Consider the following 16,410-nt stretch of genomic DNA (forward strand, 5'->3'; position numbering starts at 1 on the left):
TTCTAGCAAGTTCTGGATTGAAATACTGGTCATGTACGTCTTTCCTATATATTTTTTACTATTTTAAGTTTATTAGAGCATTATTAGTGAAAAGTTTTTAGGATGGAGTTCTTAACGTAATATAAAATCCAGTAATTTAATTTTTAACTAAAAAAACTAATAACTGACTTTTAAATATTCAAATTTTATCCTAAGAATCTCCATTAATTATGTTTTTAGATACTCATCAACAATCCACCATACCGCCGATGAAGGTGGTCTTAATAGGCCATGCTAATACGGTACTACTAGCCTTCTAGTTCTCGGTTTGATTTCTGGACGGCGTCACTCAACCGAGAACATCTTACAAGGATCGAACGGTAAGAGAGTTGAGATTATACAGAAATAACCAAACCGGTCCGGTTATGTGTACGAACCACGATTCTTGTGAGTTTCCCTATTTAAAATAAACCGTACAAGTTCATGTCTGAATGTTTGGCACGGACACCGACGGGGGAAACAGCTGTTTTGTCGGCGTCGGTTGGGAGATTTTGTCGAAGATCACTGCTTTTTATATATCAAACTCGTCAACAGGTGAATCTTCTTTTTTTTCGTGAGTAGTCAGTCTATTACTTAGTTCTTGATTTCTTGTGAATGATTGAGAACTTATCTTGTATCCAGTATGAAAAAAAATATAAAATGGTTTGTTTCTATGTTACAGATTGAAGTATGCTTTTGAAACTTTTACTTTTGGTTTGGGAATGATTTACCGCAGACAGAGTAACTCTGGAACTATACATGTCCTGCAGAGGTTAGTGTTCCTCACTAAAGGTATGGTTTTTTCTTCTGTGCAACCGTGGACTGTCTAAGACCTGGAAATTTACGTGAACTATGTAAATAATTTTGCTGCTAACAAAGAACTGGGGACAAATGTATGTACTTTATGTGGAAAATTTACATGAACTCTATTTTAAAGTTTTTGCTGTCTATGATTCACCAGAAAACAAGGGCATACCTCCTACTACTCGTGTCTATTGTGATTCTGGAAATATTTAGAGGAGCAAGTGGAAGTTGCCTACTTCTTAATAGTTTATACGTGTGCTGGGACAGAAATAGAGGAGACAAATTTCCTAAGGAAATTATCTGATTCTTGCTTGGTTTTTGATGCTTTTGGAGCCATCTGTGAGGGAAGAGTTGATACACAGCTTTTGCAGCAGGGAACTAATCTCATATGATCAGATTTATGTAGGAACTGGTATGTTATATGTAATGCTCTAGTATACCTTTCTTTTCATTTCGTATTTTCTGCTGGGTTTTTTATTCATTTTGCTGTGAGAAATGGGTTGCAGTATCTCAACCGTTTGGATCCTTCTTATCCGTCCATAATTTGTCTATAAATTTATTTCAGAAAGCAGGTAAAATCGATTCTGGTCAACATGAAAGAGAAGTCAGATATAGAGAGATTACTTCTGGTCAGGCATGCTTGTAAAAAATTTCATTATATATATCAAAATGAAATGCTTTGCCAGAAGCTTTTTGCAGAGAGAAAGTTCGAAGATCAGGCAGGATTGGATTGAATACGAAATACTTGAGATAAATTATCAAATAGGAAATTTTATTAACAGCGCCGTGTTACCTCTCAAGGAAATCGCTAATGTTTTATTTTGATCACATTATCGTATTTAATGTTCTCAGGCCTCTCAATCAACTTTAATGTCGTCGATGTAGAACTTAAAGATTCAAATAAGAATTGCTCTCTTATTATTAACCTGAGAAAATAACTCAAAACTCAAGTTCTCAACCTCTAAATTCTTGTAAGTGATATCACAACTTAATATCTACTTATATAGAACTTATATTTTCCTAATCCTATTGGGTAACATAACTTTAGATAACTCCTAAACTTATTATGTTTCCTTTTCCATATCTCGGTAGGATTAGGTTTCCTTAGCTTCCTTCTCAAGCTATCTTTTGTTTCAAGCTTAACTCAACATTCTCCCCCTTAAGCTTGAACTCCATCTTCGATAGATCTTGAACTCCAATAAGATCTCTCATTTCTCTGAACTTGATTCTTCCAAGTGCTTTAGTCAATATGTCTGCCTTTTGCTCGTTTCCTGGAACGTGCTCGACCTCTAGCAACCCTTTTTCCACGCACTCCCTAATAAAATGGTAACGAGTGTGTATGTGTTTCGATCGTCCGTGGAAGACAGGGTTTCTTGTGAGTGCAATGGCGGATTGATTGTCTATCCGTATAACTGTTTGCTTGCATAGGCTCTCGCTGATCTCACCAAGCAAGTCCTGTAACCAAATCGCTTGTCGAGCTGCTTCTGTGCCGGCCATGAACTCCGCCTCGCAGGATGAGAGCGCTACCGTTTCTTGTTTTGATGAGCACCAGGTTATTGGACTATCACCTAAGTAGAACACATGACCTGTTGTACTCTTCCCGTCATCTTGATCTACATTGTGACTTGAATCGCTATAACCAACAAGTCGTGTTGTCCTTGCATTCTCAAACGCCAACCCATAGCTCGTGGTGCCTCTCAAATATCTTAAGCATTGTTTCATGGCCGCTCCGTGAGATTCTTTCGGATCTTGCATATACCTGCTAAGTACTCCAACGCAATAAGATAGGTCTGGTCGTGTATGTAATAGATAGCGCAGGCAGCCAATGTTCCTTCGATAGCCTGTGGCATCAATGGACTTCTCTTCTTCCGCTTTTGATAGTTTGAGCCCCGAGTCCATGGGTGTGTGCGCTAGGTTACAATCTTTCATTCCAGCCTCTTCTAGTATTCTTTCTGCATAGCTCTTTTGATTTAGCGTTATACCTCCTTGATGTTGAATAACTTCTATCCCAAGGTAGTATGTCAATCTCCCAAGGTCACTCATCTCGAACTGAGCCGACATCTCTTTCTTGAATTCAACTATGTGTTGTACGTTTGATCCTGTAATAAATAAATCGTCAACATAAACTGCAACTACTAAGAGATCATCTTGAACAAGTCTTCGATAGACTGATGGTTCTTTTGAGCATTTTACAAACTGAAGTTCCCGCAGAATCGAGTTAAGTTTGTGATTCCACGCTCTGGGAGCTTGGCGAAGGCCGTATAGTGCTTTATTCAGCTTGTATACTTTACTCTCAGACCCTTCTACTTCAAATCCTTCCGGTTGCTTGACGTACACTACTTCCTTCAACTCTCCGTGTAAGAAGGCCGTTTTGACATCGAGATGATGTATCTCCCAGTTGTGTGCGGCTGCAAGATTTATGAGTAACCTGATTGTTTCTATCCGTGCCACAGGAGCAAAAACTTCATCAAAATCTATTCCATGCCTCTGTACATAGCCCTTTGCAACGAGTCTCGCTTTGTATTTATTTATGCTTCCATCGGAGTTCCTTTTAAGTTTAAAGATCCACTTTAGACCAATTGGTTTAGCTCCGGTGGGGAGATCTATAAGGATCCACGTCCCATTCTTCTCAATAGACTTCAGCTCATCAACACACGCATCTCTCCATTCTTTTGATTCCTTTGCTTCGCTGAAGTCTCTTGGCTCGCTATTTATATGCATAAGAAGGAACTCTCCTTCTTCCTCGGCTTCTGCACATAAAAGTACATAATCATCTAGATATTTAGGCATGCTAGTTAGTCTAGACGATCTTCTTAGTACTGGCTCTGTTTCTGACTCTGTTTCTTCTTCCTCATCTTCTTCGTCATCTTGTATCTCAGTTTCAAACTTTGCCTCATTAATATCGGTCTGCTGTGTCGAAGACTCCTTGCTCAAGCTTTCAAGAGTCTCGTCCATAATCCCATGGTTTCCAAAGTTTCCCAAACAAATCTTGAAATCGTCAGTTATGCCTTGTTCTGTGTCCTCATTCTTCCAATTCCATCCTTTGCTTTCGTCGAAAACTACGTCTCGAGACACAATGATTTTATGTGTTTGCGGATCAAGCATCCTATATGCTTTCGACCCCGGCTCGGTCCCTAGATGTATAAGTATCTGAGATCGATCTTCTAATTTTTTCAGGTGCGGCTTCACCACTTTTGCATATCCTATACATCCAAACGTCTTCAAGTGGGCTAGGTTAGGCTTTCTTGCTCGGAAAGCTTCATAAGGGGTTACTTCTTTTAGTACTCTAGTAGCAACACGGTTCAATATGTACGTTGAATGCCTCACTGCCTTTCCCCATAGATAGTTTGGAAGTCTGAAGTGCTTTAAGATGCTTCGAGTCATCTCCATCAAAGTTCTGTTTCGCCTCTCAACGACCCCGTTTTGCTGAGGAGTGTATGGTGCTGTTAGGTGACGTTGAATTCCTGCTTGAGAGCAGAAATCGTTGAACTCCCGTGAGGTAAACTCTCCCCCCCTATCTGTTCTAAAAGTCTGAATCTTCTGTTTTGATTCCTGTTCTACCATTGCTTTAAATTTCTTAAACTTCTCGAACACCTCACTTTTCTCTTTTAACAGAATAATCCACATGTATCGTGTATGATCGTCTATGAGTACAAACACGTACTTGTTCCCAGGACGTGTGCTTGGTGTTATGGGTCCACACAAGTCCCCGTGAACAAGTTCGAGTGCTTTGTTTGCACGATACATTGTGGCTTTAGGGAAAGTTTTTCTTACTTGCTTTCCAAGTAAACACGAACTGCACACCCTTTTGTCACCAGTAACTTGAGGTACTCCGACCACAAGTTCTCTTTGTACCATCGTTTTAATCGTCTCCCAATTGACGTGACCTAACCTCTCATGCCACCGTGTAGACTCGCTAGTTTCTGTTGTTAGTAGACATGTCTTGTCTTTTATACCCATTCGTACTTTGTATAATCGGTTCCTGGATCTCTTGGCGTTTACTAATAACTTTCCGTCTCGATCGTGCATAGTCAAACATTCTCCCTTTAGTCTTACGTCGCACATAACTCTTGGTTCACCATTGAGATCAACAAATTCGATAGATCCTTTCCCTTTGATATCGATCCGAGAATCATCTCCAAACTTCACTTTTCCTGTTATAGATTCGTTGATCTTTGTGAAGTATCTACGATCTCCAGTCATGTGGTTACTAGCTCCGTTATCCAAGTACCACATGTTCTCTTGCTCGTCATGGATCTCGAATTTGCTTGGAACAACTTTATCTTCGTTTAAATATACTACCTCACACATCATAAGTTCATCTGCGTGCTGTGTATCGTCCTTGTCTTGTTCCAGGGCTTCCTGCAACTTCAGTAACCGATCGGGACAGGTTGAGGCGTAGTGACCCATCTTGTCACACCTAAAACACATTATCCTTGATGTGTCTCTGCCTCCATAGCCACGTCCATGGCCTCTTCCTCTATAGGACCTTCCACCTCGTCCTCTGTTTCCTTTGTAATTGTCATTATACTCGCGTGAAGATTGAGAATCTGCGTACATGAGTTTCCCATGATCTTCGGGAGTCTCTTCTTCTTCAGCCACTCTCTCTTCATAAGCTTTTAGACGACCAACAATATCCTCAAAGCTGGTGGTTTTAAGATCAAGCACTTGCTCCAGTGATGCAACGATATGTATGTATTTCTTGCGTGGAAGGCTTTTAAGAAATTTCTTAACCAGTTTTGATTCTTCAATCTCTTCTCCCAGCACAGCAGCTTTCGATGATATTTCAGACAATTTTCCAGCAAAATCATCTATCTTTTCAGCATCTTTCATCGAGAGTCTATCAAATTCAGACATTAAAGTTTGAAGTCTGGCCTCTTTGACTCGTTCAGCACCAACATGTCGCATCTTAATAGCCTCCCACACCTTTTTTGCCGTGTTTAGCTCCCCAACTTGTAGGACTAGAGTTTCGGGTATCGCTTGAAACATTAGACCGATTGCCAAATCGTTCTTTTCTTCTTCTTCTGATTCTGTTTCAACGATGCTCCAAACCTTATGTACCTTAAGTACATTCTTCATTCTAATGCCCCACACGATATAGTTGGATGAGGTTAACATAGGACATTTGATCGTTGATCCCCCCTCCTTCGGTTTCAATGTCGTCACTATCGCTAAGTCTCCCATTGCTTTGGCTGGCTCTGATACCAAATGTAGAACTTAAAGATTCAAATAAGAATTGCTCTCTTATTATTAACCTGAGAAAATAACTCAAAACTCAAGTTCTCAACCTCTAAATTCTTGTAAGTGATATCACAACTTAATATCTACTTATATAGAACTTATATTTTCCTAATCCTATTGGGTAACATAACTTTAGATAACTCCTAAACTTATTATGTTTCCTTTTCCATATCTCGGTAGGATTAGGTTTCCTTAGCTTCCTTCTCAAGCTATCTTTTGTTTCAAGCTTAACTCAACAGTCGAATGGTTAGGAGCTGAAAAGGTGAATGGGAAATGATGGTCGTAATGTATCCAAACTTCACATGAAGTATGCAAAGAAGCTTGCAGCTAATGTATTATGCACTTAGTAATTTTGTATATATACGCTTAAACTTTATTCTAAATTTTTCCGGTGCCTCTACTTCTACAGGTAAACCAGAAACAAAGATTTAGCAAATTCTGATTTTAGTTCATCTCCCTCTCTGATTTTGATTGTTGTGTGCATTCCTTAGAAAGCAAGTGAAAGCGGCTGAACTCTGATCTTGCATGGGTTCCGTTTTTTCGGTTCTACCAATATTATGAGACTTTTAAACATCCATTTTAGTTTCCATGTTAGTTCTTAATTGAATCAGCTTTGCAAGCCGCCTAGGTTTCTACAAGGGAGTGCATATATATACACTTGTGCTCTTTAACAGTTTGTCCAGTTGAAATGCTCTAATTCGTGGTCTTATATAAGATGGATGGAGATTTTGAATTCATTCTTTTTTAAGGGTCTCCTCTTTACAGGTCGCTCACGAGTTCTAAGGCGTATGCTTCAAAGCTATTTCTTAAGATCCCAAAAGGAGACACTAGTACGGTTGCTGCAGCCACAGGTGTGGACGGACATATTAAAGCTGTTGAGTATATCTGCCTTCTTTCTGTTTCCCAGTGTGCTTTTCAACGTAGGTCTCAGACAGAAATGATTTATAGTTGATTCTGCTGAGTATTTCCACAAAAAGAGTAAGCTTGTTTCAGTTTTGACACCTCTACCGTCTACTTGCAGAAACTGACCTTACTTGCCATGGGTTATTTAGGGTTGTATTATATGGTTCTAATATGATTTTAAGCTACTTTTTTATGCTGTTGTCATGTGATCTTAAATCACTGCATTTTAACTAATGATTACATATCTTCTAGTTCAAGTCAAACTCTTTTGGCATGCATAAGTGAAAGGTTTATTTGTAAGTTACTTGTATATTTGTGTTACTCATGCGGTTTCCTCTGCTTCTATATCAAACAATTTAATTCAAACCGTAATGTTACTAACCACCAGACAACAATTTGTTAGTTTACCAATATTATTTGTGTGCTTTTGGCAGTCTGGTGACTTAGAAGAGGTCTCAACTAGTATTGAAAAGCGTTATGCTGACCGTACAAACACGTGAGAGGCCCAGGTACTATTGACATGGCGGACTTATATTGTTCCTTCTTAAGCTGCGTTGCTGTGCAGAATGAAGTTTTGTGTAATCAGTTTTGAATGCTTTTGTGATCTGATTACTGCTGCCTTATATAAAATATATGATAGATGACGCTTATTCTACTTTATTACTCTACTAAGGGCATCCGCATTGGTGAACCCCTCTTGGGGTTCATAAGGTTTTTTTATTATTTTTTGGGTGGGACCTTAAATAGTTGTGAACCTCTATCGATTGTGTTCCTGCATTGGTGAACCTGCAGAAGGGATTCATAGAAATAAAATAATATTATTTTTTTTATTTTCAATTTTTTTACTATATTGAAAATAAATGAATAAAATATAATAAGTTTTAAAATATTGAATACATTAAGAATTGATTACATTAACCAATATATTAAAAAAAGACATTTATTCAATACATTGAGAATCATGAACATACAACGATCAATCATCTACATTACCAAACATTTGCCAGATATTTTCGATGAGATCAGCTTTCAAACGATTATGTTTATCGGAATTTCGAACTTCAGTGCGAATGCCAAAGAAATTATGGCCATTCAAACTTTCTCTTCTTCGCACCTGGGAACTTCTGCTTGACTCTCCCGACTCGAACTCTGATGTATCAATTTGATTGTATCCGTCTCTTTCGTTCTCGACTATCATATTGTGCAATATAACACAACATCTCATAATCCTTCCTATTTTTTCCTTGTCCCATTGTAAAGCTGGGTTTTTAACTATTGCAAATCTCGATTGCAATACTCCAAAAGCACGTTCGACATCTTTTCTAGTGGCTTCTTGGCGTTCAGCAAACCGCACTGCTTTAGGACCTTGAGGAAGTGGGATGGATTGGATAAATGTAGCCCAATGCGGATAAATTCCGTCAGTAAGGTAGTATGCCATATGATAGGTGTGGTTGTTGACCTTGAAATTAACTTTAGGTGCTCGACCTTGTAAAATGTCATCAAAAACTGGAGACCGATCAAGAACATTGATATCGTTGAGAGTACCTGGTAAACCGAAAAATGCGTGCCATATCCAAAGATCCTGTGATGCCACAGCTTCTAAGACAATTGTCGGCTTTCCTGAACCACGTGTAAACTGCCCTCTCCAAGCCGTTGGGCAGTTTTTCCACTCCCAATGCATACAATCGATGCTGCCTACCATTCCTGGAAACCCCCGTGCCTCTCCAACATCGAGTAATCGTTGAAGATCCGCCGGTGTAGGTCTTCTTAAATACTCAGCTCCAAACAATTGTATAATCCCATTAGTGAAATTATCTAAACATAAACGTGAAGTACTTTCACCTAGTCGGAGATATTCGTCATACATATCTCCCGATTGTCCGTAAGCCAGCATATGTATTGCTGCCGTGCACTTTTGAAGTGCAGATAGCCCCAACCTTCCATGAGCATTTCTTCTTTGCTGAAAGTATGGCAGTTCATTAGTTAGGCTTTGGACTATGCGAAGGAACAAAGTTTTGTTCATTCGAAAACGGCGCCTAAACATTTCCGGCTGGTATGTTGGGTTTTCCGCAAAATAATCGTTCCATAGTTGTTTGTGTCCTAGTTCCCGGTCTCTTTCGATATAACTTCGTCGCTTCGGCTTGTTGATTTGAGCATTAACCATTGAGTCGATGTAATTATCGACTACTTCGTCGACAATTTCATCTAAAGCTTCATCTACTTCATCACTTGATGAGGAAGATATCCTTTGTACATATTTAAAAAAAAAAATTATTATCATATTTAATTAAACAAAATAATTACATATTTCTTTAAATTGTATTTTATATACATATAAAAAAAACAACGGTTCATATATGTTTCAAACAAAATCGGTGTTTCATATTTAAAAAAAACAACGGTTCATATATGATACTTGTAAGAAAAGCAACGGTTCGTTTAAAAAGAAATGGTTCATTTTTTAAAAAAAAAACAACGGTTAAAATGTGATTATAGCTTTCGTTTAAAAAGCTACGGTTCAAGATACACAAATATGTGATTACCTAAATACAAGGAGAGAGACTTGGTGTAAAGGAGGATGAGGAAAGAAGTGGGTCGATACACAAATACTTTGGAGACTTGGTGTAGAGGAGGATGAGGAAAGCAGTGTGTTTCACAAAGACAAGTGAGAAAGAAAGAGAAGTTGCATTGGAGATTTTATAAATGATCGCCAAAGAGAAGTGACAAACATAATATATATAGGGAGACAATGTTTACACCCGTGAATGAAGTTATCAGGGGTACATACACCCGTGATTACATAAGATAGAAGTGTAGAAAAATCCAACATTCTACACTTTCCCGTGATTGAAACCGACATACATAGAGCTAAAAGAGAGGTACATAAAGCTAAAAGACAGGTACATAAAAGAAACAGAGAAAGCGTGAACCCGTGACTGGAACACAAGTACAACCATCCACCTCCTGCAACCCGTGACCTGCAACACAAAACAGAGTCGAATCAATAAAGTTAAACAAAAAGTCTAGACAACACTCAAGAAATCACATATCACGGGATCCATCTAAATAGACAACACAAAACAGACAAAAAATCACATATCACAAAAAAATTACCCACTGACCAACTCAAAGCATTTCGGATATCAGTTTATTCTTGAGTGTCCTTTCTTGATCAGAAAGTGTATCTGCATTTTTTCCTAAGAGACGATCAAGGATTTTCCGGTTTGATATGATAGTTTTCTTTGCTAGTATGCTCTCTATCTGATCAAGAGCTGCTTCATTCCCGTGCTTCTTTCGTTTCGCAGCTTTGGAAGCCTTAATACCAGGAGGCCTAACCTCTTCCAACTCAGGCTCTGTAACCGCAGCTTCCTTCCTTTTCTCTTTTGGACCATCTCTGGAAACAAAGTTTGATCTCCATTTTTGATCAAACCTCAGTTCCCTCCACGCATGCTCGAGAGTGAACTTGAGCTGGTAGTCGTTAAAGAAGATGTCATGGGCAGACTTCATGACATCGTTCTCATTTTGACCACTAGCTTGTTCCTTCAATGCCGCCTCATAACTACCCACAAACTTACAGACCTGCTCATTAACTCTACCCCACCTCTGCTTACACTGACTCCACTCTCTAGGAGCGTAGCCACTCAGCTGAGGGCTTGAATTGAAGTACTCTGCTATTCTATTCCAAAACGACCCTAACTTCTGCTGGTTACTAACTATCGGATCCTTGCTGGTGTTCAACCAAGCACTGATCAGAACAATGTCTTCTTGTGTTGTCCACTTTTTCCTCTCCACCGGTTTTGGAACACTAGAAGACCCTACGCCTATGGACCCTACGTCTATGGGTTGACTGGTCTGGGAAGATAAAAGGTTCATAAACCCGGGAGAATCTAGAGAAAACGGTTCCATTTTGGTTTGGGGTGATGTTTTAAACGTGGTTTTGGTTTTCAGATTTTTTACTTCTAACTATGTTTTTAAACTACCATTGTGCTTTGATAAGAGAGAGCAATTAAAGTAAGTGTAACCACCAAAATTCATTAAAGTTAATTACACAACAAGTTGTTCTCTAACGGCATTCATTACACATCAAATCTGTTTTAAAAAACTAGTACAAGAAGTGGACAGAGAGCATTCAAAACAGCATTCATCAGAGCAACCAACCAACTGATAATTAATGTTTTTCAGTTCCTAGTCTACCTAGTTCAATTCATTTCTAGTTCAGTTACCTACTCTAGCTAGTTCAGTTCACCTCTAGTTCAGCATTCATCAGAGCAAGCTAAATACTTCAGTTCAGTTAAGCTTAGTTAAGCTTGAGTGTTTGCCTTAAGGTTTTTATTCGAAGCAGACCTTCTCCAGATTTGCGACCTGCACAGTGAGAGAATAAATCTCAGCAGTGAGGTTATCAACCGCCAAACTGAGGCGGTTAACCTCTGCCTGCAGATGGAAACAAACAAACCGTTGTTACGGACTTAAAAATAACCAAACTTTACAATTCTTTACAGTACCTATTCGATACTCTTAAAAAGTTCACTAACCTCAACTGTGTCGATATGTTTATTGAGATTGGGCACCAACTTGATCACCAGCTCAGCCTTCTCCACCCGCCTACGCAGACTTTCGACCTCCTCCTGCACACCTATAACCCAAGGCTGACGGTAATGAAACCCATCAGCCTTGTTGACAACATAAACACATTAGACTCGCGTCACTAAAACATAATCTATACATCTTCAAATCCACAAACTTGTATCTCTTACCTCGTAGTTGATGCACGTGAAGAAGCGTTTCCCAGGCAGAGTGTCGTACTTCTCCTTCACGCGAACCTCGTCTTGGATTCTCCCACCACAGGGACACCTCCTGGGAATCCTATATTCTGAATCGGCCACGTGAACCATACTGTTGTAGTACTCCTCCTGCCGCTTTGTATTTCTTCTATCTTCCACGGGATCCATCTAAACAACAAAGATAAAACAGATTACGAAATAATCACGAAAAACTAAGATGAAACGACCCATAAATCGAACCCACATGCAGATTTAAAACCATAACTCGAAACCCCCAATTCGATTTCAAATCCCAGATAAACAAACCCTAAATTTCGATAAATCGAACCCCGCATGAGGTTTTAAAACCATATAGCGAAAACCCCTTTTCCGATTTCGAACCCAAACTCGAAACCACAAAATATATTTCGAGTCCCCCACATCGGTTTCGACACGATAAACGCTTGATTAAACCGTGAATCAACTCCATACTCACCTGGGCTCGTAGAGGAGACACTCCGTCGGCGAGTAGATAGAGGAAAGTGAAGAACGGTCACCGTCGCACCAAAATCGCCTTTCGGAGAGAAACCCTAGATTTTTTTGAGAAATGAGAGAAATGCTTTCTCTCCCCTTTCCTCCTCGTGAACTCCCGATCGCGTTTCCAATGGGTGGGTGACACCTGGCATGAACCGGGCTCATACGGGGTCAGTAATAAGAGGCGGGTCGCGGAAATAAACCCAATTTTTTATTTATTTTTGCCTTACGGGCTTATGAACCCGGGCCCATGAACCCCTCATGAACTCTCAATGCTGATGGCCTAAGATTTGAAACTGTTATGGCTTAAAGCTATTATTAGTAACAGTTTCATAGGGTTAAGCCTTTTAAGAGCTGACGACCGTTTTGTTGAAAATCTTTGCATAGTTGGCGTCATCTTTTGGAGTACGGTTCTGTGCTATTATTTTTAGGTGCAAAAAATATCTTAAAAAATTGGGCTCATCAGGTTAGCCCGACTGGTTTTTGTTCCCTTAGCCTGCGTGTGTCTGATTTTGTCTATATAAAGTTTCCCTTGTACTACGCAGCTGCTACAAATTCTTTGCCAGCATGAGTCCGATAGGCTTGACGTTTGGGCACAACCTATAAGTCCAGTGTAACACATCATCTTTATGGTGTTCCACTTCTCATTACTATTTTAGCTACTTTGGTTGATACTTCTTTCAAATTGCAACTTGCGTACACGGAAAGTACATATTCACGGCTGAAATTAAGCTCTTGGAAATGGACCAAGCATGTACAAAGTGATATGATGCGTTTGTAGTGTTTAAGTGTATTAGATTAAATTTCTCACTGGTAATACTTTTGTAGGCCCATATAGTAGATCTTCGTACAATTCCTGAGGAATTGCCAGGTTTTGTCACACCTGAAACCGTCGAAGAGAACTCAGCGCTGTTGCGGCAGCTGCCACACTGGGCTGCTTGTTCAATTACACAGGCTCTTGGGCTTCTCACACCTGCTTACAAGAGGGGATCCGCGTGTTATGGCTTATGTCCTGCGCGTTTTAGAGTCCTATCCCCGTGAACGTGTCACTTTCTTCATGCAGTCTCTGCGCTATGATAGAGGGGTAAGTCGTAAATTGAAAAGCACGACATCACTCATTTCTTTCCATATTTTCATATCTGTGTTCGATCTATCGGCCACGCATTTTTCAAAAGCCAAGTCTAGTCTTCTTCTGGATAGACTCTCAGTAGTATGTTTTTCTAATTGATCTTTAAAAGGTGTGAAAATTTTCATATCTCCATGGGCTTTGATGTTGTGTGTTATGTTACTTGACTAAATCGTTCCTCTCACTTGTTTTAAGGCTTTTAAAAGGGTGGCTCATTTTAAGACGTTGTCTTTTGGTAACAGAGGCTAGTTGAAGGGTATCTATCTTCTTAGAGCTGCCCAAAGAAGTTACATATTTGCTCATATCCTCACGTGGCATTTGCAGGTGAGTTTAATAATTTCGTCCTGTTTATGAATATTTGAATTTTTATGGAACCTATAGACCTTTTTTTTTTTTGGTAAATTCATTCAACTTTGTTTTTTTATAATGCCAGGATGAGTCTGTTCAGGAAGATGGTGCTTCCGTGAAGGTTTGTCCTCTATTAAGCCTTTTGTACTTCTTGGTGTCAACAACTTTAGAGTGGAAACATTACCGTATTATTGTTTGCTAACATAGGGATTATGCAACTGATGAGATTTGAATCTTTCACGACATGCAAACCATTCCAATATATTTCCAAATTGGTTTCATATAGTCTACAGTTCTGCTTTTGCTTGGGCTTGTTCTTGAAAAAAAAGCTTTTGGAGATAGCAGTGATAATACTTACTAAGTCAAACATGAAAAGGCCACTAGCATGTTCATGTATATATATTCTCGGAAAAATGTCTACAGCTTTGTATTGTTGGCTGTAACACTTTGTGTTCATGCGGGTGTCTCTGTTATATTTTAGAATGATTCATCATTCCAAGCAATCTTGTCAGAGGTTCGACAGCATATCATTGATGCTCTTTCTCTCAAGGCCTTGGACTTGTTCTATAGAGAGTTTGACTTCTTTGAAAAGGTTACATCTATTTCTGGGGCATTGTTTCCTCTTCCAAAGGAAGAACGAAGAGCTGGTACAAGTAGGTAGCATTCTAATATTCAGTTTTCGTAACATGCAAGATAATCTGTGATATTTCTCTGGTAGGGAGTTGGAGAAAATCAAAATGCAAGGAGAAGACCTTTATTTGCCTACCGCTCCTAGCAAGCTTGTTAAGGGTATCCAGATAGACAGTGGAATACCCCTTCAGTCAGCTGCCAAAGTCCCTATCATGATAACTTTTGACGTCGTCGATCGTGATGGTAACCAGAATGATGTGAAACCACAGGCTTGTATTTTCAAGGTAGGCTTTTGCATTTTCTAAATTCGTAGGCCGATCTAAAAACTGATATCATTTGATGTTTACATAGTAGTAGCCAACATAATAAATAAATCATTACATGTCTTTTGCCTCCACTTTTAAAAATGCATATTAGCTAGGACAGATATAAGTGAGCAAACGTAGCCACTAGTCAGTGTTTTATAGTCACTTAGTGTGTTATACATGTCCCAACCTGATCACTTCGAAAAATTAAAAAAAAATGCTTCACCGGTTTGTGTTTAGTGTAATCTAGTTCTCGCTTGTATATAGGTTGGAGATGGTGATGATAATTCACCAATTGCTACAAAGGTAACTGCACAAAGGTAGCGTAGTGTAGAACTGCCTCTAACACTCGTTGATAACACCCAAAATCCGTACCCTAGGCAATCTCCCTAGTTACGATTATATACCCTTTTACATAATACTTTGCTCTCCTAATATTACGCTGACAGCAAATCTTCACTTGCTTATCGCCAAAGAAATTATCTTCTAATAGATGTCTCCACATCATCCTTTCATAATGACGTTGAACCGGTATTTCACATACCGAATTGCATGTGTAACACATCCTCTGTTCCACATTAAACCAGCTCCCACTTGTGTTCTCCTCGAAGTGGTTGATAAGTGTGTCCCATGCTTCCTTAGCAGATTCCCAATCTTGGATTATTTTAAATTGATCGAGGTCAACAGCAGAGAAGATTGTGGTGAGGGATTTTGAGTTGAACTTTGAAGCAGCTTTATCAGAGTCAGTCCACCTCTCCTTGGGTAGGGGTCTCATGGATGTGTCTTTCATAACCATGGTAGGAGCAGTCCATCCTTGCTCAACAGCTGTCCATGCATCCTCATCTATGCCTTATGTGTTGCATCCTAGCCTTCCACTGTCCAAAGTTTCCCTCATCCAACATGATCGGTTTTTGGAGTGCTACAAGTTCTTTCATGGTTTCTATGATAGTCGCATGATCTCAACCTATGAGTAGACTTCTTGAGCCTACAGAGGTAACCTGCTCTGATACCAAATGAAAGATCAAACGGATACCTATAGTCAAGAACATAAGCACCTTTCAAATAACGTAACTTGTTTTATTAAAAATCTCTTAGACAATCATCCAAAATATGTCTAATCCGGTTTACACAATATCACACTTGACTTGACACAGACCAATCCTTAATCTATCCGCAGATGGTGATGATAATTCACCAATTGCTACAAATGTAACGCAATGTAGAACAGCCTCTAACACTCGTTGATTACACCCAAAATCCGTACCGTACCCTAGGCAATCTCCCTAGTTACTATATATACCATGTTACATAATATTTTGTTCTCCTAATATTACGCTAACATTAAATCTTCACTTGCTTATCGCTAAAGCAATGATCTTTTAATAGATGCCTCCACGTCATCCTTTCATAACGTCTTTGAACTGGTATTTCACATATCGAACCACCTGTGTTACACATCCTCTGTTGCACATTAAACCAGCTCCTATACTGGAGCTAACACCTACGACTGGCTCCACTAGCATTGGAAATGCATAGATGACCAACTCCTTGATCAAAGATCATATGTGCATCCAATGGCTATAAGATTGAGATTAAAGATAGTAAAACCAAATTCTTGGTATGCGTTATGGACAAGCAAAGTGGTTTCTCGAGAGCCAAGAACATTTGCTGAAGCTCTAAAACACCCTGGTTGGAACAATGCTACGAATGAAAAAAACAAAAATTGCCGAGTCTCTACCAT

The 16,410-nt window shown here is 39.3% G+C and overlaps 3 protein-coding genes and 1 long non-coding RNA gene across 5 annotated transcripts; 2 read left to right on the top strand and 2 right to left on the bottom strand.

Moving 5' to 3' along the window:
* The first annotated feature begins 348 nt into the window (after nt 1-348).
* On the top strand, nt 349-1,608 carry LOC111215626. Of its 2 annotated transcripts, none has more exons than XR_002664538.2 (3): nt 349-573; nt 701-810; nt 980-1,608. It is a non-coding gene; the product is annotated as an uncharacterized LOC111215626 (long non-coding RNA). The 2 variants fall into 2 exon arrangements; XR_002664536.2 differs by having other exon boundaries at nt 352-573; nt 701-790; nt 980-1,607.
* An 8,484-nt stretch (nt 1,609-10,092) lies between these two features.
* Nucleotides 10,093-10,872, bottom strand: LOC106355693 (glutathione S-transferase T3-like). The gene has a single exon (XM_013795595.2). The coding sequence runs from the start codon at nt 10,870-10,872 to the stop codon at nt 10,093-10,095; it is 780 nt and encodes a 259-aa protein (XP_013651049.2).
* A 408-nt stretch (nt 10,873-11,280) lies between these two features.
* LOC125609626 lies at nt 11,281-12,062 on the bottom strand. The gene is made up of 3 exons (XM_048781159.1): nt 11,721-12,062; nt 11,499-11,636; nt 11,281-11,397 (listed from the first exon to the last, which is right to left on the bottom strand). The coding sequence occupies exons 1-3, from the start codon at nt 11,913-11,915 to the stop codon at nt 11,296-11,298; spliced, it is 435 nt and encodes a 144-aa protein (XP_048637116.1). The 5' UTR covers nt 11,916-12,062; the 3' UTR covers nt 11,281-11,295.
* A 1,198-nt stretch (nt 12,063-13,260) lies between these two features.
* Nucleotides 13,261-14,678, top strand: LOC125608599 (phosphatidylinositol 4-kinase alpha 2-like). Its single transcript, XM_048779018.1, has 5 exons — nt 13,261-13,344; nt 13,636-13,710; nt 13,820-13,855; nt 14,216-14,391; nt 14,453-14,678. Exons 1-5 carry the CDS (start codon nt 13,261-13,263, stop codon nt 14,667-14,669), a joined length of 588 nt encoding a protein of 195 aa, XP_048634975.1. The 3' UTR covers nt 14,670-14,678.
* Nucleotides 14,679-16,410: the final 1,732 nt, after the last annotated feature.

Source organism: Brassica napus, chromosome A5 (genome assembly GCF_020379485.1).
Source record: "Brassica napus cultivar Da-Ae chromosome A5, Da-Ae, whole genome shotgun sequence".
In the NCBI taxonomy this organism is placed as follows: domain Eukaryota; kingdom Viridiplantae; phylum Streptophyta; class Magnoliopsida; order Brassicales; family Brassicaceae; genus Brassica; species Brassica napus.